The sequence below is a fragment of the Microtus pennsylvanicus genome, chromosome 12 (assembly GCF_037038515.1).
Source record: "Microtus pennsylvanicus isolate mMicPen1 chromosome 12, mMicPen1.hap1, whole genome shotgun sequence".
NCBI lineage: Eukaryota > Metazoa > Chordata > Mammalia > Rodentia > Cricetidae > Microtus > Microtus pennsylvanicus.
In genome coordinates this window covers 67,554,871-67,578,663 of record NC_134590.1, presented here as the reverse complement: position 1 = coordinate 67,578,663, position 23,793 = coordinate 67,554,871, and the positions used below count along the sequence as shown (strand labels likewise).

General features: G+C 44.6%; 1 protein-coding gene across 4 annotated transcripts in view; it reads right to left on the bottom strand.

The window, feature by feature from the left end:
- The window catches only part of Ogdh (oxoglutarate dehydrogenase), a 64,727-nt gene extending 54,805 nt beyond the window's left edge, over positions 1-9,922 (bottom strand). For all 4 annotated transcript variants that reach the window (XM_075944270.1, XM_075944271.1, XM_075944272.1 and 1 more), the window contains exons 1-2: positions 9,804-9,922; positions 3,388-3,635 (exon numbers count right to left, since the gene is read on the bottom strand). In XM_075944270.1, the coding sequence (XP_075800385.1) occupies positions 3,388-3,609 (222 nt within the window). In that variant the 5' untranslated portion in view covers positions 3,610-3,635; positions 9,804-9,922. The remainder of the gene's footprint in view (positions 1-3,387; positions 3,636-9,803) is intronic.
- Positions 9,923-23,793: the final 13,871 nt, after the last annotated feature.

Below are 23,793 nucleotides of genomic sequence, written 5' to 3'. Positions count from 1 at the left end.
CTGGGCCAGGGTCTGAGCGACACAATACAACAAAACACAACTCCTTAAAAAGCAAAAATTTAAAAAAAAAAAGCCCCCTGAAGTAGTACCCTGATTGGATTCTGAGCAGCATACAAGTAAAAATATGTTTATGCATATGCACATTTAACTATAAAGCAAAATACAAAAGGCTGGAGAGACAGCTCAGTGGTTATGAGCACTTGCTCTCTTCTCACAGATCACAATTCAGTGCTGGACTGTGGTGACACGTCTTTAAACCCAGCACTTGGGAGCAGAGGCAAGCAGATCTCTGTGAGTTCGAGGCCAGCTTACAGAACTCTACAGAGCGAGTTCCATGACAGTTAGGACTAAGTAGAGAAACTCTGTCTCAGAAAAAAAGAAAAACAAAAATACCCCCAATTAAGTGCCCAAAATCTATGTCAGGCTGCTTATAGTTATCTGTAACTACAAGTCCAGGGGATCTGACGCCACTAACCTCCCCACATAAATTCATCTACACACACACACACACACATTCATAATTTAGAAGGGCAATTTTATGATATTTGCAAAGATTTAAATACAATCAAAGATGTAATTAGAGAATTACACTGTTAACTGTATTCAGTGTGGTCATGAAAACACCTCCTTATGCTGGGTGGTGGTGGCGCACACCTTTAATCCCAGCATTTAGGAGGCAGAGGCAGAGGCAGATGAATCTCTGTGAGCTCGAGGCCAGCCTGCTCTACCAAGCGAGTTTGAGGCCAGGTTCCAAAAAGCTAGAGAAACCCTGTCTCGAATCCCATCCCCCAAAAAAGAAAAAAAAAAACACCTCCTTTTGAGGCAGAAGCAGGTGGATCATGAGTTGAAGGCCAGCCTGGGCTATATGATTTCAAGACCAGCTTGGTTACATAACAGAGACTCTGCCTCAAAATTGATAGACAGACAGGCAAATAAACAAATAAATTTAAGTTTGTCCTATTGAACATCTTTCACCAGCAGCCCCCATGACCTCTCTGAAAATCATTACTGAAACCGACCTCAGACATTTCTAAAATAGAATTTACCAGTGCGGTTAAATTGGCTGACCAGGCAAGCCTCCAGGATCCTCTGATCCCATCCCCAGCACTTCGATTATAGGTACATGTTGCCACATCTGGCTTTTCATATGGCTGCTGGGGGGTCTGAACTTATGTCTTCATACTTGTACATCAACCACATCATCCACTGGTCCATCTCCCAAGTCCCCAAAGCATTTTTAATAAAACTGAAGCATTCCCAAGGTTACAGATCCTAACATTTTGTGGATTACAGGTATCTTTAAAAATCTGACTTAAACCTGGTGGTGGTGGCACATGCCTTTAATCCCTGCACTTGGGAGGCAGAGGCAGGTGGATCTCTGTGAGTTTGAGGCCAGACTGGTCTGCAAGAGCTAGTTCCAGGGCAGTTAGGACTACACATAGAAGCCCTGTCTCGGGGGGGGGGGGGGGGCAGACTTAAATTAAGGGTCATCTCCCTCAAAAAATGTGTATGTACCATGTGTATGCATAATACAATTTGAGGAGGACTATCTAGCGGTAAACAAGGCAGGAGAGATATCAAAGTGCTGTCAGACTACAGCCAGAATTTCTAGAGGGCCCAGCCCTTCAATCAGCCTTTCTGGTCCTCCCTCTACAGGTAGAAGGGGCAGAACAATGCCTAACTCTGTAAAAGTAGCCCAGACTCGTCAGGCAGTGGTAGCGCACACCTTTAATCCCAGTATTTGGGAGGCAGAGCAGCAGGATCTCTGTGAGTTTGAGGCCAGTTTGGTCTACAAAAGCCAAGTTCAGGCCAGCCAGGACTAATACATAGAGAAACCTAGTTTCATAAAAAGCAAGAAAAGTTTTTTTTTCTTCTGCCAGTTCATACAGTAAATGAAGCATCCTTGAATATGGTCCCAATTAGGTTTGCCACCAGAAAGCTGCCAGCATCTTCAACATCACTTTTCTCCTTAAAGAAGGTTATATTCGTATGCTCAAATGCCACATGTACATGAGAGTCGTCTATAAGGTGTCCAAGAACACAGGTGGCCAGAATCAGAAGCAGCAGGTTTGGGAAGGGCCCAGGTAAATGAGTCTGCTGATTCAGGCCCACCGAGGAACCACCACTATCAACATATAGAAAATGAAAGAGGAGTGAGGATGAGGTAGGTATATAAGAACAGGTATATGGGTGCCATGGGTGGGGCTGTTTGTTCTTCGAATTGTTCATGACATTCATCCAGGGTCTCAAAAAAAAAGACTTGAAGTTGAAACAAATAAAAAACTTAGTCACAGGTCAATGGATAATTGAATAGGTCAAACAGGCCCAATTCACAGGAAAGGTAAACATCTTGGCTGAGCATGGCCTCCATGAAGATGATAATCATCATGCCTCTGCCATTTTCTTCTTTTCTCTCCAAAAACTTACAGATGAGGAGCTGTGGAATATAAACTCTTACATCACACCACACTGCAACCACTCCATGTTCCTTATCCAAAAGCTAAGAAACCTATAAACAAGCCGGGCAGTGGCAGCACACACATTTAATCCCAGCACACAGGAGGCAGAGGCAGGAGGATCTCTGAGTTCAAGGTCATCCTGGTCTACAAAGTGAGTTCTAGGATAGCCAGGGCTGTTACACAGAGAAACCTTGTTGCCAAAAACCAAACCAAAACAAAAAACCCTATAAGCAGTCATTGGCCACAAACAGACCAAACCAATTCTGACACTACTAAGATGCCTGGGCTAGCCCAGGGCAAGTGGATATATTGTGATAGTTTGGGGATTCACATCTCCACATTGTCTGAACAAATTGCCCTCAGAAAGGGTTCAGGAAAACAGTGCAGAAAAGAAAAGGGTCTAAGAAGAAAGTGCCCATGTAGATGATACAGAAAAATCAAAAACAGGATAAAAAGAGAAACAAGGATCTAAACCAGTTTATATAGAAATTACATGTACTGAATTTATAATGTCACAAATACATGTGTTCTCTCAGAGTAGCAAGGACGAAGAGCATCTCGAGGTCCCGTTCTTTCTCACAGACTTTCTTCAGAGGCTTCATCCTAAAGCAAGCTTTGGGGAAATCCTGGAGCGCCAGTCTTGTGCTTCCTCAATGTTCGCAGGACCACACACGTATTTCCTCATATCCTTGAAGGGCTACACGTGCTTCCTTGTGTGCTCAGAGTGTTGAGTTTATTGCTGGAAATCATTCAAGAAGGCTGTGTTCTCCAGTGAGGCCACACCGAGTCTGATGCAGCTGACATGGTAGGTGGTGTTGGGGTCCAGTTGCCTGCCTGCCCACCGACTCTCCTAGGTACACTTACTTACCTGGCAGTCAGTGAGCACCTAACCAACACACACAGCACAGGAACTCTCTGTGAGCCTTACCTTATGTACACTTTTGGGATTCTCCAACCAGGCACAGTACATTTCCTCCACATAGTTCGAACTAGTCCCACTAAGAAATGGTTCAGCAGCTACAGGTGCGGAATAGCACCGAATCTGTTGAAACGTCCTAATTGCTGCTGGTTTGTTTTGTGACAATGTCTTAACAGTCTGGGAGGCCGTCAATGGCCTCAACTTAGCAGCACAAGTCCTTAAATGAAACATTTTGTCCTGAAGCCTTCCACAAGTGCCTGTTTAAAAAGAGAGAGAGAAGTTTTAGGAGAACATTAAGGAGATAAAACTTACCCAACTGTTCAGGAAAAAGATTCACACCAGCCAATGACTTGCTCAATGCCCAGTCCACATGAGAGCAAGACAGAGCATGACTGTCAAACTGACATACTCACATCCCTGCAATGCCTGCATTAGCCCCAGAAAAGTAGGCACAGAGTTGCAGACTTGATCCCATCTGACTTGGGATCTTTACATTTATTTATTTATTTATTTTAAAGGAAGTTCCCAATCAGCTACCCTGAGAATCCAGGCAACTAGCTGTAGGACTAAGATTTAAAAAAAAAAAAGATTTATTTAGTTAGTTATGTATACAACATTCTGCCTGCATAAATGCTCGCACGCCAAAAGAGGGCACCAGATCTCATTACAGATGGTTGTGAGCCACTGTGTGGTTGCTAGGAATTGAACTCAGGACCTCTGGAAGAGTAGCCAATGCTCTAAACCACTGACCCATCGCTCCAGCCCCCTCTTTACATTTATTATATACTGTCTAAAATGACTGCAAAAAAAAGACAACAAGGATTGGTTAAAGATTGACTGTAATTGCAAAATGGCATTTTCTACTGTATCCAGAAATCATTGAGTATTCTCTGTGCTCTTAGTATTCTGGGGAAGTAGAAGTGTTGCATAGGAACTGGGGCGATAGCTCTGAAGTTAAGATCACTGGCTGCTCTTCCTGAGGGCCAGGTTCAATTCTTAGAACCCACTTGGCAGCTCACAACTTTCTGTAACTCTTGTTCCAGGGGATCTGACACCCTCACAACAGACATACATGCAGGCAAAACACCAAAGTACATAAAACACAAATAATTTTTTTTAAAAGGTGTTGCACAATGACATACACCTGGATTCTCAGCAGTCTGGAAGCTAAGGCAAGAGCATCTAAATATTAAATACATACAGATATATGTATGATATATATACTTATATACTAGATGCAACACACTACTCATAAATATGTGTACTTATAGGGAGGCCCAAGGTCAATCTCTGGTGTCATTCCTCAAGTGTTGCCTTCCTTTTTGGAGACAAGGTAGCTCACTCGCCTAGAACTTATAACATAAACTAGGTTTGCTGGCCAGGGAGCCCCAGGGATCCACCCGCCTCTGCCTCCCCAGCTCTAGGATTACAAGCATGTACTACCATACCCAGGTCCTTGTGCAGTAAGAACTTTACTGATAGTGGCACAAGTATCAATGACACCCACATGCTGTGTAAGCATTACATACTAGCCCTGACCTGCTCAGTATCTTTGAACCAAACAGTAGAGACAGTAATTACTCTTGTCGCTCTCATTTGGTTGTAATTATAATACAAATATTCTATGACTAAAGAATTATAACTTACAAGTAGGCCAACGTACACTTATAACTTATAAGAAGCTAACAGAGATGTTTGAGAAATTCAAGTTCCCAAGATAAGTAAACATCAGTCACCTTGGTATGGCAATTACTCTAACTCGTGAAACATTAGTGGAGTATCTCCATTTTCTAGTACACGGCCTACTTAGCCCGTCTAACTGCATGCAGGCTTTCATCCAGTACTTCCAAAGCCAGATCGCTGAAGGAGCAAGTCTCTATACCTGAGTCTGAAGACGGCTGTGCTCTTTCCCTAGCTGTGGCTCTGCAGCATCAGAAGTGCCCAGGCCTGCAGGGGTCTAAAGCAGGCAGACTAGTGAAGGCAGAAGGGAAGAGGCACTTTAAGAGGTTGCATTATGACAACCTCTAATCCCAGCACTCTGGAGGCTGAGGGAAGCCTCTAGAGGCCTCTAGATTTCCAGCCGGAGTTACTTATTTAGATAGACCCTATTTCAAAGAGAATTTAAATTTATTTATTTGATGTGCATTGGTGTTTTGGCCTGTTTGTATGCATGAGGGTGTCAGATATGGAATTACTGACAGTTCTGAGCTGCCATGCGGGTGCTGGGAATTGAACCCACTGGAACTGACTGGAAGAGCAGTCAGCATTCTTAACCACCGAGCCACCTCTCCAGCCCCTTGATTTTTTTGGTTTTTGAGACAGGGTTTCTCTTTGTTACAGTCCTGGCTGTCCTAGAACTCACTTTGTAGACCAGGCTGGCCTGGAACTAACTCAAAGATTTGTCAGTCTCTGCCTCTCAAGTGCTGGGATTAAAGGCAATGATATGTTCTGAAAGAGTGAAAATTCTGAAATCTGTATAGAAAGCATGATAATCTGCCAACATTTTATTAAAGTATATACAGAATTCCTGTTTCTTGCTAAACTCAGCCCCAAACATAAATGTTAAATTTAAAACAAAAGTCTCCAAAAGGTGGAGAAAGCAAGCAAACTGACTTGAACCTTGAATCTTGGACAGAGCACTGACAGAGCACCGTCCTTGCGCCACATGTTCCAGATTAATGAACAGAGGAACTCTAAGAAAGGCCAACAGGCAGCCAGCCGTGCGGTGGTGTGAAGTGCCTTTAATCCAGCACTTGGGAGACAGAAGCAGGCGGATGTCCGTGAGTTTGAGGCCAGCCTGGTCTACAGATTTAGATCCAGGACAGCCAGAGCTACACATAGAAACCATGTGTCAAAAAACCAAAAAGAAAAAAAAATGCTAACAGGTGTAGACAAGAGAAGGCACAAAGCCTACGCTCTTAAGTCAAAGGGTAGTGACAGGCGCAGCAAAATGAAACATCTAAACTATTTTCCTACCACAAACATCAGAGAAGGTACCACAGCTCCATCTTCAGTGACGTCAAAACACAAATGAGGGACTTTATCTCCACCTTTACTCCAGCGACAATCAGCTGGGGCCTGATTCCAGCAGTAATGAGGGCACATTCCTCATACTGGGTGGGGACCACAACTACAGCGGTAACGAAGTTCTTAGACTTGAGGTAGCATTCTCTGCTATTTAGCAGTCAGAAAATGCCTGCTCTACTCTGCTTAAATATTTAAGAGCCAGACATGGTGGTGCATACCTTTTATCCTAGCACTGGAAGGCAGAGACAAGAAGATCTCTATGAGTTCCCGCCTCAAAAATGAATGAATGAATGAATGTGAGAGATCTGGGCCAGCCAGAGATATACAGTGAGACCCTGACTCAAAAATAGGTAAAAAGATGAGATCAATTCTCATACCTTCTCAACTTACACTAATACCAATATATCACAGCTGTTAAGACTACCATATCTGGATAGGGCCAGGTACCATAATGCGCAACTTTAATCCCAGCACTCAGGAGGCAGAGGTTCAAGGCCAGCCTGGTCTACAAAATGAGTGGACAGCCAGGGCTACAGAGAGAAATCCTGTCTTAAAAAACAAAGCAACAGCTGTGCAGTGGTGGCGTCTGCCTTTAATCAAGGCACTCAGGAGGCAGAAACAGGTGGATCTCTGTGAGTTCGAGGCCAGCCTGGTCCACAGAGCAAGTTCCAGGACAGACTCTAAAGCTACACAGAGAAACCATGTCTTGAAAAAACAAAAAACAAAAACAGCAACAACAAAATTTCCTGATTTGGTAAAAGGCTTAACTACACATATTCAAGAAGATAAACAGACCCTAAAGCTAAACACTACAGACATATCATAAACTTATAAAAACCTTGTGAAAAACTACAATGACGCATTATGACCAAGAAAATGAAATTAAGAAAAGGTTTGGGACCGCTTAAGTGGGTGAGAGTGTTATATAAGCATGAAGATTAGAGTTCAAATCCCTAGAAGCTACTTGCAAAGACAGGTGTGGTCACTCATGTGCATCTGTAAGTCCAGTGCTGGGGGAGGCAGGAGGAGGACTGCTGGGGCTTGCTAACTGGCAGTCCAGCTCCAGGGAAGATCTTGTCTCAAGGAATAGAAAAACTTAAAAACGGACAGAACTGTCGATCTGAAATCATCCAACAAGAGCTGCCAAGAAAACTCATCACTTTGGTTGAGGCACTTGCTGCCAAGTATGACAACCCAAATTGGATCCCCAGGATCCGCACGGTGGGAAAGTGACTCTCTGAAGTTGTCCTCTGACCTACACATGCACACGCAGTGCCAGGAATGGTGTGGCATGCCTGCAAACCCTAGCATGCAGAAGGCTGAAGCAAGGGGATAACCTTGGGTCCAAGGCAAGCCTTGGCTGTATGTACTAAAGTAACCCAAAGGAAGTCAGCACAGAGAAAGAGGAGAAATGAAACTAGAATAAGCAAAATGGAAGACTTAACATTTAACATGCCACTATAAATCCTGACATCAGAAAAAGCCCAGTAGGCAGGAGGATAAAAATAAGAGTATATGTTTGTTGACAAGATAGTAATAATGAACATAAGATCGAAAACACATTATTTCACAACAAGTGATGGTGGCACACACCTTTAATCACAACTCTTGAGAGGCAGAGGTAGGCAGACCTCTGTGAGTCTGAGGACAGTCAGGTCTAAAGAGAAATCGTATCTTGAAAAACCAAAAAGAAAACCCAAGTATTTCCAAGAATGGCCCTATTATCTAATAAAGCAGAGCAGTGAAAAGGCAATTACCAAAGACTGAGAGGAACATAAATACTGCAAAGGCCAATCTGCCTGAAAGATAAGCAAACCTAAATGTGTACAAACCAGGGGGAAAACGTCTGCAAGATGGATCAGGGCCACCAAACCTGACCACCTAAGTTCAATCCCCAGGACCCACACGGTGAGGAGAAACCCAAATCTCACAAGTTGTCCTAAGACATCTACACAAGCGCTGTCACATGTACATGTTCCCCTACACACAAATAATGTAACTTTTTAAACAGAAAGAATGAAAACTGCCTAATATGTGAGGCAAAGGGACAAGAATAGAAAAGAGAAAAAGACAATGACGGTGTCACTCATCCTAACGTCAGCTACTAAGTAATCTACCCAGGGGCCACGTCAAGGGCAGAACCACAAGACCGGGCAAACTAGGAAACTCCAAGAGTGCCCTCTGCTCAATGTCACAGCACAGGATGCACAGACACAAGTCGGGCCCATAGGGTAATGAAATCCACAGGGAAAAAAACATTTGTTTTTAGTTACTTGCTTCTACAGAGAGGTCAAGAAGCTGAGTTGCACAGCTGAATTGGCGTCACTATTTACAGATAACACCTCTGACTGACGATCACCGTATTTAAAGTGTTTACACGCCTTTCGAGGCCTCGATCGAAAACTGGCTGACCCCACTGACCCCACTTGGGCCTGTAGAGAGGTGTTCCTTGAGTGACCTTTTGACGTCAAGGGTCTAAAACTCCACCCTCCAATGGTAATGCCGCCATTTTCTGATCCCGCAGAGCGAGTCCGGAAGTGGGGCTACGCATGCGCACATCACCTAGCGCTGCGCTTCTCATTTCCCTTTAATTCCCTTTCCCCAGCCTCACCCTGCAGCTACCCCTATGCGCTACCCTCGGGCCTCCGGTCTGCACACTCGTGTCCGCCACGTGACTACTCTTCCCGAGCTTGTCATCTCGGCTACTGGCGCACTGCGCGTGGGTAAAAGACACACGATCTGGTAACTCCTGCGAGGGCACGGTGGCAGGCTTCCCAGTCACTCGAAGGGATAACTCGCGTCTGTCACACACACTCTCGCGAGGAAAGCGGTGCGTGGACGGGGTTTCTAGGGAAACGAGTGTCACCTTGGCCCGCTGCCGGTTTCACCTCACACCGGCAGGTGGGGCTGCCGTAGGCACCAAGGTCAGCGCCTTGACCGGGCGCGGCGAACACAAGGACGGCGGCCTGCTGGGGCCAGGGCACGCAGGACAAAAGAACGCGCGCGGGCAGGAGGAAGCGACCGGGCCACGTGACGCGCCGCGACCTTGGGGTTCTCCCGAGCCGCCGAGCCACCGACACCCAAGCCCGCCGCCTCCGAGGCTCCGCCGCCAGAGCCAATCGCGCTCGGGCCGGCGACCCCCGGCGCGCGTCCGCGTCCGCCAATCTCCGCCCGCCAGGCGGACCCTGCCGTTCCATTGGCTCCGATGCCTGTCCGTCAGGCTCGTCCCCCGCCCACCATCGCCGCCCTCCGTCAGCCCGACTCGGTCCGGCTTCACGCCCGTCACTCGGGTGGCCCGGCTGCAAGGGCGTGTAGGCCTCCCCCTCGGCCGCCGGCTCCGGCTGGCAAGCGCCGAGCCGCCCAGCCCTGGACCGAGCCCGTCCGCCGCGCAAGGTTACCTGTCTGCCGTTCTGCTCCACCCGAGTGAGGCGCCGACACCCCACTCCGGGCTCCAAACTCTCAGCCCCGCCCCGGCGTGTGGCGTCAGCGCGTAGCCCGGCCCCGGAGGAGCGGCCTGCCTCAGCGACGGGCTGTAGGCGTGTCGTGATGTCACAGAGTTGCCTTTCCGTCCCTCTCCGGCTTCGCGCCAATGCGGAGCTTGCATCTGGCCAAAGTCAGCCTGTTGCTCAGCGCGCTTCCACTGTCATTAGTTAGAGGTGAGAAGCTTCCAGAGCCTGGTTAAGACTCTAGTAAACTCAGGGCGTGTGGGCACTCTGGTCATTGCAGCGTTTGACAGGCCCAAGGCGAAGCGTCGCGACTTTGAAGCCCACAGGCTTTGGAGCCAAAAACAAGCACTAAAGAGCGTTTCTCTATAGCTTTAGAACCTATCCTGGAACTAGCTCTTGTAGACCAGGCTGGCCTCGAGGATCCGCCTCACTCACAGAGATCCGCCTGCCACTGTCACTGCCTCTGCCTCCCGAGAGCTGGGATTAAAGGCGTGCGCCACCATCGCCCTGCTAAGATCTACATTTTTGAACACTTGTTTTGCAGCCGTCTTGCGGAAGAGGAGTTAGTGAGCCCCGTTGTATATCAGCAACCTGTGACTTGGGTGTCCCCTCCTGCTTTCTGACAGGAAGCTGTTGCTGGGTGGGATTCCCCTGGATCATCCTGGCTCCAGAGCCTGCTATAAACAGGCAAAGTACCACTAACTAAACCATCGCGCTCCGCCGATCATAAAATTCTCCCAGTGTAAAAATGTTGAGCCACATTTGGAGGTACACACCTGTAATCCCAGAACTGGGAAGGCTGTGACCAATTGGAGGTCAATGTGGACTACATAAAGATCTTGAGGGCAGTGTGGGCTACATAGCTGGATGCAAAAGGGGAGTCTCAAAAATGGGAGTGGTTCATTTCAACTCATGTTTTTTGTTGGTTTTTGTTTGAGACAGTAGCTCATGCCTGCCTAAACCTCACCATATAGGCTGGTGTTGAACTGTTCCTTTTGCCTCCATACACCAAGTACTGGGATTATAGATATGTAATGCCAGCTTCATGCTCTTAGCCTTTAACTCCACTCTTATTTCTGTTTTTTAACAGAGTACAGATTATAGACTCAAAGTTTTTGCTGGACAATAATACAGATTTTAAAATACTTTATGATTTTACCCTTGCTGTGTATGGCAGATGTGCCAGTGCTCTATGGGCGAGATGGTTCTGGAGTCCTCTGCCTTACTGGAATAGAAGTAAGTGAGTGGGGCTGGAGAGATGGCTCAGCGTTTAAGAGCTGGTTACTGCTAAGTCCTGATTTCTGAGGTTCAATTCCCAGCAACCACAATGTGGTTCACAACCATCTGTAATGTGATCTGGCGCCCTCTTCTGGCCTACAGGCATACATACAGGCAGAACACTGTATACATAATAAATAAGAAAAATCTTTAAAAAACAAAAACAGAAGTCATGAGATCTGAATTTTAGCAGCAGTGCACGGGCCATAGTGCACAGGCAGAAGCAGCAGAAAATGGCACAAGTGAGTTGTCTTCCTTCTCAGGTATTGGAGTCCTTGGCCCTACAGGTGATAAAGCTCTTATATGGGCCTAGGAAGCCAAGATTCCTCAGTTAGATTAGAATTAGAACTTAACCAAGATTCCTTGGTTAGAGTTTGTTGCAGATTAAAGGCAGCCTAGGTACTCAAATTCCTTGTCTGAGATCTAATAAAGAGTCAGAGAAAAGTGTCAAGTGTTTATGGCCAAGGGTCTGGTACCCCACAATATAGCATTGGCTGACGTTGAGCGCTAAGGAATCCTGCTTTCCCAGGCCTACATAAGAAAGCTTTCTTTGTGCTATAGCCTCAGCCCTCACTACCAGAAGTAGGCAAGAAAGGACACTCAAGTAAATACTTTTAAGATTTGACCCAGCCAAATAGTGGTATCCAACACCTTTTATCCAAGCACTCAGGCGGCAGAGGCAGGTGAATCTCTGAGTTCGAGACCAGCGTGGTCTACAGAACAAGTTCCAGGACTACACAGAGAAACCCTGTCTTGAAAAACAACATCAAAAAAAATTAAAAAATAAATAAATAAAACTGAACCTGCTATTGCAACACCAGGGAAGCAGCACAGGACAGCATCTCCCAGTGTCCTCAGGAAGGGAGCTTCAGCATCCTGTTTATACCAAAGGAAGAGTTTGGTTTATTCCCAGTCGTGACTCTTAGCACCAGCTACTGAGCATGTGTTTTGAACACCCACAGCTGTAATAAAACACCATGACTAGCAGGCGGTGGTGGCACACTCCTTTAATGTCAGTATTCAGGAGGCAGAGTTCTAGGCAAGCCTGGTCTACAGTGAGTTCCAGGACAGCCAGGGCAGTTACACAGAAAAACAAAAAAACAAAGAGAAAACCACCATGACCAAAAGTAAACTATGGAGAAAGGATTTAGTTTACTGTATAGATATTGAAGGTAAGGCAGAAACTGAAGCAGAGACCATAGATGAACATTCCTCACTGGTTTATTCTCCATGGCTTGCTCAGTTTGCTTTCTTGTACAACATAGGACCACCTGCTCAGGAATGGCACTGCCTGGGCCCTCCCATATCCATAATTAATCAAGAAAATGTCCTATAGGCCAATCTGGTGGAGATATTTTTTCAATTAAGAGGTTCCTTCTTCCATAATGATTTTAGCCTGTGTCAGGTTAATAGTAAACTAACTAGCACAGCCCCACACCTAGAAGTTAATTCTGGGCTTCTTGGTAAGCATAGCTTTCCTGACACTGAGAAACCCATTGGGCAGTTGGACTTTGACTACTCATAAAAGAGTGTTAGAGCTTCGTGGGACTGCGTTGGCTCTGTAGATCACTCTGGGTAGCATCGACAGGTTAGCACTGTTGAATTTTCCAGTCCAAGTCAGGCTATTTTCCCATCTCCCTTCAGAAGCTGGAAACTGTCCCTGTGCAGAGCCCATACGGGCAAAGTTGTAGTGGCTATTTCAGAAGGGAATTCAGCCACCTCATCTGCCCAGGTTCTTCACCTACAAAGAGCGTTCTTCAACACCTGTTTATAAGGATATAATTTTCTCCAAAGACTCCATTCTTTTTACTTGTTTTGTTTTTTATTGAACTATGTATTTTTCCCAATTCCCTTCCACCTTCCCCCATAACCCTCACACTCCCAACTCTCTGGAGCTGTGACTTGTAGTGTGGTTGTTTTTTGTGGGTTTTTTTGAGACAGAGTTTTTCTGTGTAACTGGATCTCAAACTCAGATCTCCCTGCCTCTGCTTCCCAAGAACTGGGATTAAAGGCATGAATCACTGCCACTCAGCTAAAGACACCATTCTTGACCAAGATACAAAGTACTGGAGGCTTGAAGATTCACAGTAAAGGACTATGTACAGAGCCAGGCGGTGGTGGCGCACACCTTAAATCCTGGCACTCGGGAGGCAGAGGCAGGCGGATCTCTGTGAGTTCGAGGCCAGCCTGGTCTACAAGAGCTAGTTCCAGGACAGGCTCCAAAGCTACAGAGAAACCCTGTCTCGGAAAACAAAACAAAACAACAACAACAAAAACCTGTGTACAGCTGGGAATGTGTAGGAACCTCTCACTTCCTTGCACTTCCTCTCTCCATGTTTGTGACTACCCACAAAAAATTCAATTTGCATTTTTTAATTTTTCACATAAAAGACTTTATTTGTAGGGGAACAGAAATGTAATCAAAAAGCCAAATTCTGTGCCATATCTGACTCTTCAGACCCCTCCTTTTCGTCTTTGTACCCTGCGTGGGTGGTGGTAGAGCATGAGGGAATGGCAGTGGGAGCCAGTCTCAAGACAGCAGGGGCAGCAGAAGCAGCAGCAGCCCCGCGAGCAGGCACACAGGCGAGCTTGCCCACACCCTCCTTCAATGTTTCTTCCCTTCTGTTCACTATTAACTTTGCTGCTGGCCATCCGTTGCCTTGATGCCCAAGCTGTCTAGAATCTTCTTGATGTCTGTCCTGGGAGAGAAGTTGCTCCAAGGGCAGCCAGCAGGCAGGAGGCCACGTATCACATGTCTGTCAGCTGGGGCTGACAGGTCTCACAACGTCTGCAGTGTAGGGCAGCAGAAAAAAAAAACATTTTTTTTATGTTGTTCATGTAATATTTAAGAATTCATTGACAAATCTAAAGTCATGGAGATTTATTCTTGTGGGTTTTTCTAAGAGTTTTGTATTTTAGCTAATATTTAGATGATCTGTCAGTTTGTTGAGACAAAATTTCAGTCTTTCCCAGGCTGTCTTCAAACTCCAGACCGCAAGTTATTCTCCTGCTCAGCCTTGTGAGGAGCTGAGATTACAGCACTCACCACCACAAGCAGCTTATATCCATTTTAAGTTAATTTTTCTGTAAGGGATGCAGCAAGGGTTCAACTCTATCCTTTTGCTTATAACTCCAGCTATCTGTGCCGTTTGTTGAGAAAATGGTTCTTTCCCTCACAGAGCAGACTTGCAATTCACATGAATCTGAGAACTGGACTTCCCACAACTCATAAAAGATTGTCAGAGTTTAAAGGGACTGTGCTGACTCTATAGCTGACTCTGGGGAGCATTGGCAGCACTGTTGAATTTTCCAGTCCATGAAGCCAAACTCTTTTTTCATCTCTCTTTATTTAGGACTTATTTAAATTTTTTTCAGCAATGTTGTGTAGTTTTTATTTGACAAGTGTTTACCTCCTTTGTTAAATTTATTCCTAACATCCATTTCCCACCCTTTTTTCTTTTCTTTTTTTCCTTTCTTTTATTTCTTTTCTTTTTTTTTTGTTTTTGTTTCTCCTCTCTCTCTCTCTCTCTCTCTCTCTCTCTCTCTCTCTCTCTCTCTCTCTCTCTCTCTTGATAGAGTTCTCAAAAGCTAGGGAGCCAGTCCTGGAACTCGCTCTATAGATCTGCCTGCCTTTGCCTCCTGAGGGCTGGGATTAAAGGCATGTGCCACCACCACCTAGCCCCGACCCCCTTTCTTGAAGCAGAGTCTCACTGTGTAGCCTTAGCTATCCTGGAATTCACTATGTAGACCAGGCTGGCAAACTCACAGAGATCCACCTACCTCAGAGGCCTCACTCTGCCTGCAAGGGCTAGAATTAAAGACCTGTGCCACCAAAACCAGATTTTTAAAAGCCCTCCCCCACCAAGATGTTTATTTTTTTTAAAAATATCCTTATAAAAGCCGGGTGGTGGTGGCACACGCCTGTAATCCCAGCACTCGGGAGGTAGAGGCAGGCGGATCTCTGTGAGTTCGAGGCCAGCCTGGTCTAGAAGAGCTAGTTCCAGGACAGGAACCAAAAAGCTACAGAGAAACTCTGTCTCGAAAAATCCACCCCCCCCAAAAAAAACCCAAAAAAAACCCAAAAATATCCTTATAAGTGGAAGCTCTCTCTCTTTTGGGTTGATCATTACTAGTGTATTGCTTTGGGGGTATAAATGTGTGCCTTGAAACTGAGTTTGTTAGTTTTATTAAGTGTTTGCTTGTTTTAGTTTTTGAATTTTCTGTATATAGGATCATACCGGTAATCTGTGGATAGAAATAATTTTCTTTTTTAGTTTGGATGTCTTCTGTCTTTTTGTTTGTTTGCTTGTTTGTTTATTTTTTGTTTTGTTTTTCAAGACAGGGTTTCTCCATGTATCAGTCCTGGCTGTCCTGGAACTCACTCTGGAGACTACACTGGCTTTGAACTCACCGAGATCCACCTGCCTCTGCCTCCCGAGTGCTGGGATTAAAGGCATGTGCCACCACCGCCAGGCTATGTCTTCTGTTCATGCCTCTTGCCTAATTGTTCTGGCTAGAGGATTCATACAATACCAAGCAGTAATGAAGTGAGCATGCTTGCCTTGCTCCTAATTTCAGGAGAAAGACTTTCAGTTTTTCACCTGGAATTCACTGCTTTCTGTGGGATTTTCATGGATGCCTTTTAACATGTTAAGAAAACTTCTGGGTGCCAGGCATGAAGCAAGATAAGATGATAGGAAAGATCCAGTAGGTAGTGGCACATACCCTTTATCCAGCACTTGGGAAGCAGAGGAAGGTGGATCTCTACGAATTTGAAGCCAACCTGGTCTACAAAGCTAGCTCCAGGACAGCGAGTGCTGTTACATAGAGAAACTCTGTTTTGGGGAGAAAAAAAAGAAAGGAAGAAAGGAAGGGAGGGAGGGAGGGAGGGGAGGGAGGGAGAGAGCAAGAAAGAAAGAAGATAGATAGATAGATAGATAGATAGATAGATAGATAGATAGATAGATAGATAGATAGAAAAAAGAGGAAAATAAGGAGACCAGACTATATGTTTTTCTTTAAGTTTTAAACTATACATAATCCTTAAACCTTGTTGTAAATAACATCCTTTGATCAGTGGAACTTGGGCCACAGTCACACACATAGCGATTAGAAGGACACCTATGTCCTTCCCTCAAGAAGCCTACACCTGCCAGGCAGTGGGAGGACTGTGTCTTTAATCACTTTGGAGGCTGAGGAAGGCAGAGCTCTGTGAAGTCCAGACTAGCCAGGGCTGCGTAATCAGACCTGGCTCAGACCAACCACAGCAAAAAGAGCCCATGTTGTCATGTACTGATTTTCATATGAGTGTCTCTAAAGGTTGTATTTAAATCTAAAGTGTGCGCTAGTCCATATCACTACTTAATATATTTGCTGACTTGACTTGTCCTGACATACTCTTTTGTGATATAGTCTAAGATCTGTCTTTACCTCCCAATCCTTCCCAAACAAATCTACCAACAAGGGATCAAGCATTCAAATCTATGAGCCTGTGAGGACCATGCTCATCAAACCAACACAAAAGCCCAGTAAAGGGTTCTGGAGCAGTATCACCTACAGTTCCCTGATTCTGTTGAATCTAGAATTCAACTTCAATTCCTGGACACTGGTCACTGGTGGGTCAAGATAGAGGTCCCTAAGTAGGGATTGCCTTAGGCTACTGGTGCAAGTGCTAGGCTGTCTCTCTGCCACTGCTGATGGACCACGATGGTATATGCTTCTTGTCCTAGGATTGGAAGATTGAGTCAGTAGGATCATGAATTTGAGGCTAGACTAGGCTACAAGTTACAGACCAATCTGTGCTACATAAGACCCTATCTCAGACGAAGATTGTAGTAGGAGGCTGCTTGTTCATTTCCCGACCACCCTGACTCAGAATAATCACTCAGAAACTATATTATTGCAATACTCTTTGGCTAACAGCTTAAGTGTATTGTTAGCTAGCTCTTCCATCTAGAATGAACCCATTTCCATTACTTTATATTTTATCATGAGGTTTGTAGCCTACCAGCAAGGTTCCAGCTGACAGCTTGTGTCTTTCCCCTCTGGTGGCTACATGACATCTTGTGACTCCACCCTCTTTATCCCAGCATTCAGTTTAGTTCCCCCCTCCACCTACCTCTATTCTACCCTATCACAGGCCAATGCAGCTTCTTTATTCATTAACCAATAAAAGCAGCCGGGCGGTGGTGGCGCACGCCTTTAATCCCAGCACTTGGGAGGCAGAGGCAGGTGGATCTCTGTGAGTTCGAGACCAGCCTGGTCTACAAGAGCTAGTTCCAGGACAGGCTCCAAAACCACAGAGAAACCCTGTCTCGAAAAATCAAAAACAAACAAATAAACCAATAAAAGCAACACATATACAGAAGGACTTCCCACACCAGAAGATGACAAAGGGAGAAAAAAATAAAAAGAAAATTATTGGGCTGGCATTGTAGTTCAGTTGTAGAGCACATTCCTAGCATATGAAAGGCCCTGGATTCTATTCCCAGCAGAAGGGAAGAAAATCCTTCTAATATTAATTAACTTTTTAAAGATACTTTTTAAAGTATGTGTTTATTTGTGTGTGGTGATTAGTTTTGTTTTGAGTTTTTGTTTTTTGGTTTTTGGTTTTTTTTGTCAACTTAACTCCAACTAGAATCATCTGAGTAGAAGGAACCTCAATTGAAAGTTTGGCCTTTAGACAAATATGTGGTGCATTTTCTTGGCTAATTATTGATGCAGAAGAGCCCAGACAACTGTGGATGGCATCATCCATGGGCAGTTGGTCCTATGGTATGTAAAAAAGCAATCACCAAAACATAGTCATGTCTGAACAGCAATATTTTCTTCTCCTGGTACCAATTTTTATCTTAGTTATAGTATCTGTCATTGTGATAAAACACCACAGCCAAGATCTACTTGAGGAAAGGATTTACTTTATCTTACAACCCTCAGGTCATATTCTATCACTGAGGGAAGCCATAACACAAGCTCAAAGCAGGAACTTGGAGGCAGGGACTGAAGCAGAAGCCGTGGAGGAATGCTGTTTGATTGCTTGCTTCCCATGACTTGTTCAGCCTAGTTTTTCATACAACTCAGGACCACTTTCCCAGGGTTGGCATCACGCATGGTTGGCTGGGCCCTTCTACATCAATCTTTAATCAAGAAAATGAAATGCCCAACAGACTTGCCTATATGAAAATCTGTTGTTGTTGTCATTTTGTTTTTGTAGACAGGATTTCTCTGTTTAACAGCCCTAGCTGTGCTGGAACTTGCTTTGTTGACCAGGCTGGCCTTGAAGTCGCAGAGAAACCTGTGACTCTGCCTCCTGAGTGCTGGGATAAAAGGTGCGTGCCACTATGCCTGGCTATAGGAAAACCTTAATAGAAGAATTTTCTCAATTGTGAGCTTCTCTTCCCAAATGACTCTGGCTTGTGTTGAGTTGACAAAATACTAACCATGACATTAGTAAGCCAGCAAGCAGTACTCTCCTTGGTTTCTGTTTCAGTTCCTGCCTCCAGGTTTCTGGCTTTTCTTCATGATGGACTATAAACGATAAGCTGAAATAAGTCCTTTAGTCCCCAAATTGCTTTTGGTCATGTTCTTTATTATAGCAACTGAAAGGGTTTTTTTTTAGTATTACTTTAATACTACTGTTAGTTACCTGTATATCCTATGACCAAATATTTGAAACAATTTTTAATGGAAGATATTACTTATTTCGGTTTACAGCATTGGTGATTTCAGTCTATAGTCCTCCTGGGCCCCTGATGAGGCAGAGTGTGGTGGGAGCATGTGGAGGAAGCTGCTGTTCATGGTGTGTATGTGAGAGAGATAGACAGACAGACAGACAGGCACAGAGATGTGTGTGTGTGTGTGTGTGTGTGTGTGTGTGTGTGTGTGTGTGTGAGAGAGAGAGAGAGAGAGAGAGAGAGAGAGAGAGAGAGAGAGAGAGAGAACCAGAAGTCAACATCAATTTTGAGAGAGATTTTCTCTACATAGTTTTCCTGTCCTGGAAAGTACTATTGCCAGCCTCTGCCTCCTGAGTGCTGGCATTAAAGACGTACACCTTCATGGCTTCCCCTTTTTTTCCTTTTTTTGGAAACAAGGTTTCTCATTGAACTTGGAGCTCACTGTTTCAATTAGACTGACTGGCTAGTGAGCCCCGAGGATCTTTCTGTCTCTCCCTGCCTAGTGCTGGGATTATAGATGTCCATGGCTGCATTTGGCTTTTTACGTAAGAGTTGGGGATCCAAACTCAGGATCTCATGCTTGCACAGCAATTACTTTACCAACTGAGATGTTTCCCCAGCCCAAAGCTAGGCATCCTGTGTTAGACAGGAGCAGGACTGAGGATAGATTTAACCTGCAAAGGCACACCCCTAATTATGTACTTCCTACCTCTAAACATTTATATAGCTTCTGAAAACAGAGCCACCAGCTGGGGACAAAACATCCAACACATGAATCCACGGGGGAGGGGAAGGCGCTTTTTATATTCAAACCACACCAATCACAAAAGGTTACTGGGTTGTGTCCAATGCCATTTCTTCATTACTTGAGATAGACATGTATTTCTTTTCTTTCTTCTAAGGTGATAGATATATCATGTTGATTTTTGGAATGACTAATTTTATGTCAACTTGACACAAACTAGAGTTATCTGAAAGGAAGGAACCTTAATTGGGAATATGCCTCTGTAAGATCTGACTGTATAGCATTTTCTTAATTAGTGGTTGATGGTGGAGGGTCCAGTCCATGATGGGTGGTGCCATCCCTGCGCTGGTGGCCCTGGGCTCTATAACAAGGCAGGCTGAACAAGCCATGGGAAGCAAGCCAGTAAGCAGCATCCTTCCATGGCCTCTGCCTTAGTTCCTACCCCCAGGTTCCTCCCTGCTTGAGTTTCTGTATAAACCCAAGAAACCTTTTCCTCCCCAAGTTGCTTTGGTCGTGGCATTTTATCACAGCAATAGTAATCCTAACAAAGATAATTCTCAAATGTCAGAAATGTAAAGACAGGTCTCCAGGTAACCTTGAACTGGTCCAACTTTCCCCTCACTTTAGTTGCCTAAAATAGCTGTAGGACGTGCTGAGAATGCAACACCCTGATAAGAGGGACCTGACCAGAAACGACCTGCTTGGTTCCAGTCTTCCACAGAAACAGACGTCCTTCAGTGGTTAGCCAAGTGTATCAGGTGGTTCCCAGGATAGGAAGTCCTGAGGTGGAATTCTTTTCTGGACTCTCAGCTGAAGTACAAATGGGGCAACTACAAATAAGCCTCCATCCACTTTAGGAAAATTTCCTGAGTCCAGGGGACCTATCTGCTTGCCCACAACCCATACCTTCTTTTTTTTTTTTTTTTTTTTTTTTGGTTTTTCGAGATAGGGTTTCTCTGTGGCTTTGGAGCCTGTCCTGGAACTAGCTCTGTAGACCAGGCTGGTCTCGAACTCACAGAGATCCGCCTGCCTCTGCCTCCCAAGTGCTGGGATTAAAGGCGTGTGCCACCATAGCCCGGCAACCCATACCTTCTGTTATCTTCTATTGCTTCATGTAATTTCTTTATGCCAGTGTTTGGAACTTTTTAAATTCAAGCAAGTAATAACTTTGCGGTCCAGGCTTCCCTAGGCCATTTAGCTATACAGGTAGCCTACCTCTAGATCCCATCTTCTTGGAAGAAATGGCATGTACTCTGAGTTGAGTTTTGATGTATTTATGATTTCTTGTGCACCATAGATTGTATTACCCCAGGACACTTTATTCCCAAATTATATCACATTTAAATTTGTTGGTAATAAACTGCCTGGCATCAGACTCCCCAAAGTTTGATCCATGTTGACAAATCAATATGAACTGAGTTTTCATTCTCACCTCTTCTCAGTTTGCTTCCCAGCTTGCCGTGATCACCTGCAGGGTTCCCCTCAGTGTCCCCTCACCCCAATGTGAAGAACTTAAATATTAATGCTGTTTCTTTGAAAAATGTTTGATGAAAGTCACTGGGGAAGTTGCTGTGTGTGGATATGGTTTGTTTCCCAGTGCTTTGTATGTCAGAAGTTTGATCCTCCATGCATCCATTTTAACATGCAACGGTGTTAGCAAGTGGAACTTTAAGAGTAAGTTTGCTGGGTGTGGCAGCACCTGCCTGTAATTCCAGCACTTGGGAGGTGGAGTTAGGAAAGTCCTCAGTTCAAGGTCATCCTTTTTCAAGTAGTAAGTTTGACACTCACCCGGACTTTGGAGACCCTGTCTCAAACAAAAGAAAACAAAATAGTTAGAGCTTAGTGGAGGATTTATAAACCAATTAAGAGTGCTAATGGGCCAAGCAGTGATTTAATTAACACAGTTTCTGTGTGATTATTTCAGGTCTGAGCTAGCTGGGCACCTGGGAACCAACAAGCTGCCCTTCCTCCTACACACACACACACACACACACACACACACACACACACACACACACTGAAAATCCTGTTTGAGGGAGTCATACATGGGTGGACATTTTGTGGGTCACTATCTAATTTAATGTACTTTGTCACTTTCCCCGTGCCTTATTTTGATTTTTGATAGTTACCTGCAGATGACCTACTATATGTTTACTTATTTTTTTATATATTGGCAGATAAGAATTGAGATAAAGGCAAAGGAAGGAGGATATTTGTGCTTTGGTCACCATTGTTTCTCTTGAACATTTAAGTATTACACATGGCTTTGCCTTGTAGTGGCAGGATGAGGAAAGAAAGGGCCAACCTAGACAAAGAACCTCAAAAAACCTTGACCAAAATTGCTCCAGTCTTTGAAGAAAAAATAATTAGAAAGCCAGACAGTGGTGGTTCACATCTTTAATCCCAGCACTTGGGAGGCAGAGACAGGTGGATCTCTTTGAGTTAGGTGACATCCTGGTCTACAAAGCGAGTTCCAGAACAGCCAGGGATATTATATAGAGAAACCCTGTCTTGAACCCTCCCCCATGCCAAATAACAATAATTAGATTGCCTGACATAGATTTTCTTCTTATTTATGTGTATGGGTTATGTCTATGTACATGTGTGTGCATGTGCACATCTGGGCACACATATGTGGAAGTCGAATACCAAATGTTGTTCCTTAGGACTACTATCCACTTGATTTCATCTTTTAATTTTGTTTTTGCTCTTTCAAGACAGGGTTTCTCTGCGTAACCCGGACTGTTCTGGAACTCTCTCTGTAGACCAGACTGCCCTTGAACATAGAGATCCTCCTGTCTCTGCCTCCCAAGTGCTGGGATTAAAGGCGTTCACCACCACTGTCCAGCTTGTTTTATCTTTTAATTTTTAAATTATATTTTATCTATTGTGTGTGCGCCCATGCACACACACACATGCATGCACTCCCTCCAAAGCATGTATGTATCTCTGTATGTGCCATGGCTCATAAGTTGGAGAGCAACCCTCACGAGTTGGTGCCCTCCTATCATATGGGTGCAGGAGATTGAACTCAGGTCTTCCTGCTTGGCAACAATTGCATTAACCTGTTGAACTCTTGACAGTCTCTATCTTGCTTTTTTTTTCTTTTTTTGGATTTTCGAGACAGGGTTTCTCCGTAGCTTTTGGTTCCTGTCCTGGAACTAGCTCTTTTAGACCAGGCTGGCCTCGAACTCACAGATATCCGCCTGCCTCTGCCTCCTGAGTGCTGGGATTAAAGGCGTGCGCCACCACCGCCCGGCTCTATCTTGCTTTTTGAGACAGAATCTCTAACTGGGACCTGGGATCTAGGCTTACCAATTAGTCAAGACTGACTGGTTGGAGCCCTAGAAATCTTCCGGTTTCTGCCTCCACAGAAATAGGATTATAGTCACATCCCACGACACTTACCTGCCTCTGCCTCTTAGTGATGGTGCTGAGGGTCTTTAATAAATACAGTAAGGGATTATGATAGAGGTTGTCTTAGTGGAAAAACTAATATAGGTAAAAGCAAGATATCATGTTTCCCCCTACCCCACCCCTGATAAAGCAGGGGCTGCAGAGGACAGAAAATAAGAACAAGGAAATGTCACACAGCTAGTTTCTCTTGAGGAGCCATATAGACTGTGGTTTAGGTTAATGATTAAGAAAAACAACCAAGTCCCTGAAGTCAGCTAGCTCAAGTTTTTTTTTAACCTTAACATTGAGAGATATGTTCACAGGTTTCAAAATGTATCATAGCTGAAACAAAGCTTTAAAAAGAGAATTTAATGTTAGATTAAGATGTTTTTGTTAAGCCGGGCGGTGGTGGCGCACGCCTTTAATCCCAGCACTCGGGAGGCAGAGGCAGGTGGATCTCTGTGAGTTTGAGACCAGCCTGGTCTACAAGAGCTAGTTCCAGGACAGGCTCCAAAACCACAGAGAAACCCTGTCTCGAAAAAAAGGAAAAAGAAAAAAAGATGTTTTTGTTAATAGCTTTGAAGAAGAGAAAACAATCCAAAGTTTAGAAAGGCATATAGTTGAGTGAGGGACTCATTGAGGTCAAGGGACAAGAACAAAGCAGCCCAATTGTTATTAGCTGATATGACTTTCTTGCTAGGATTAGTTGGTGAGCAAAGATGATGATTAATCTCTTGTACCCATTTCTGCCCTTAGGTTCCTGATATAAAAATATGTTGACAAATGGGTGTGCACCCCAAGGATTTAAAATAGAGCTGACTTTTTTCATATGTAAAAGTTTAGGTTTGTG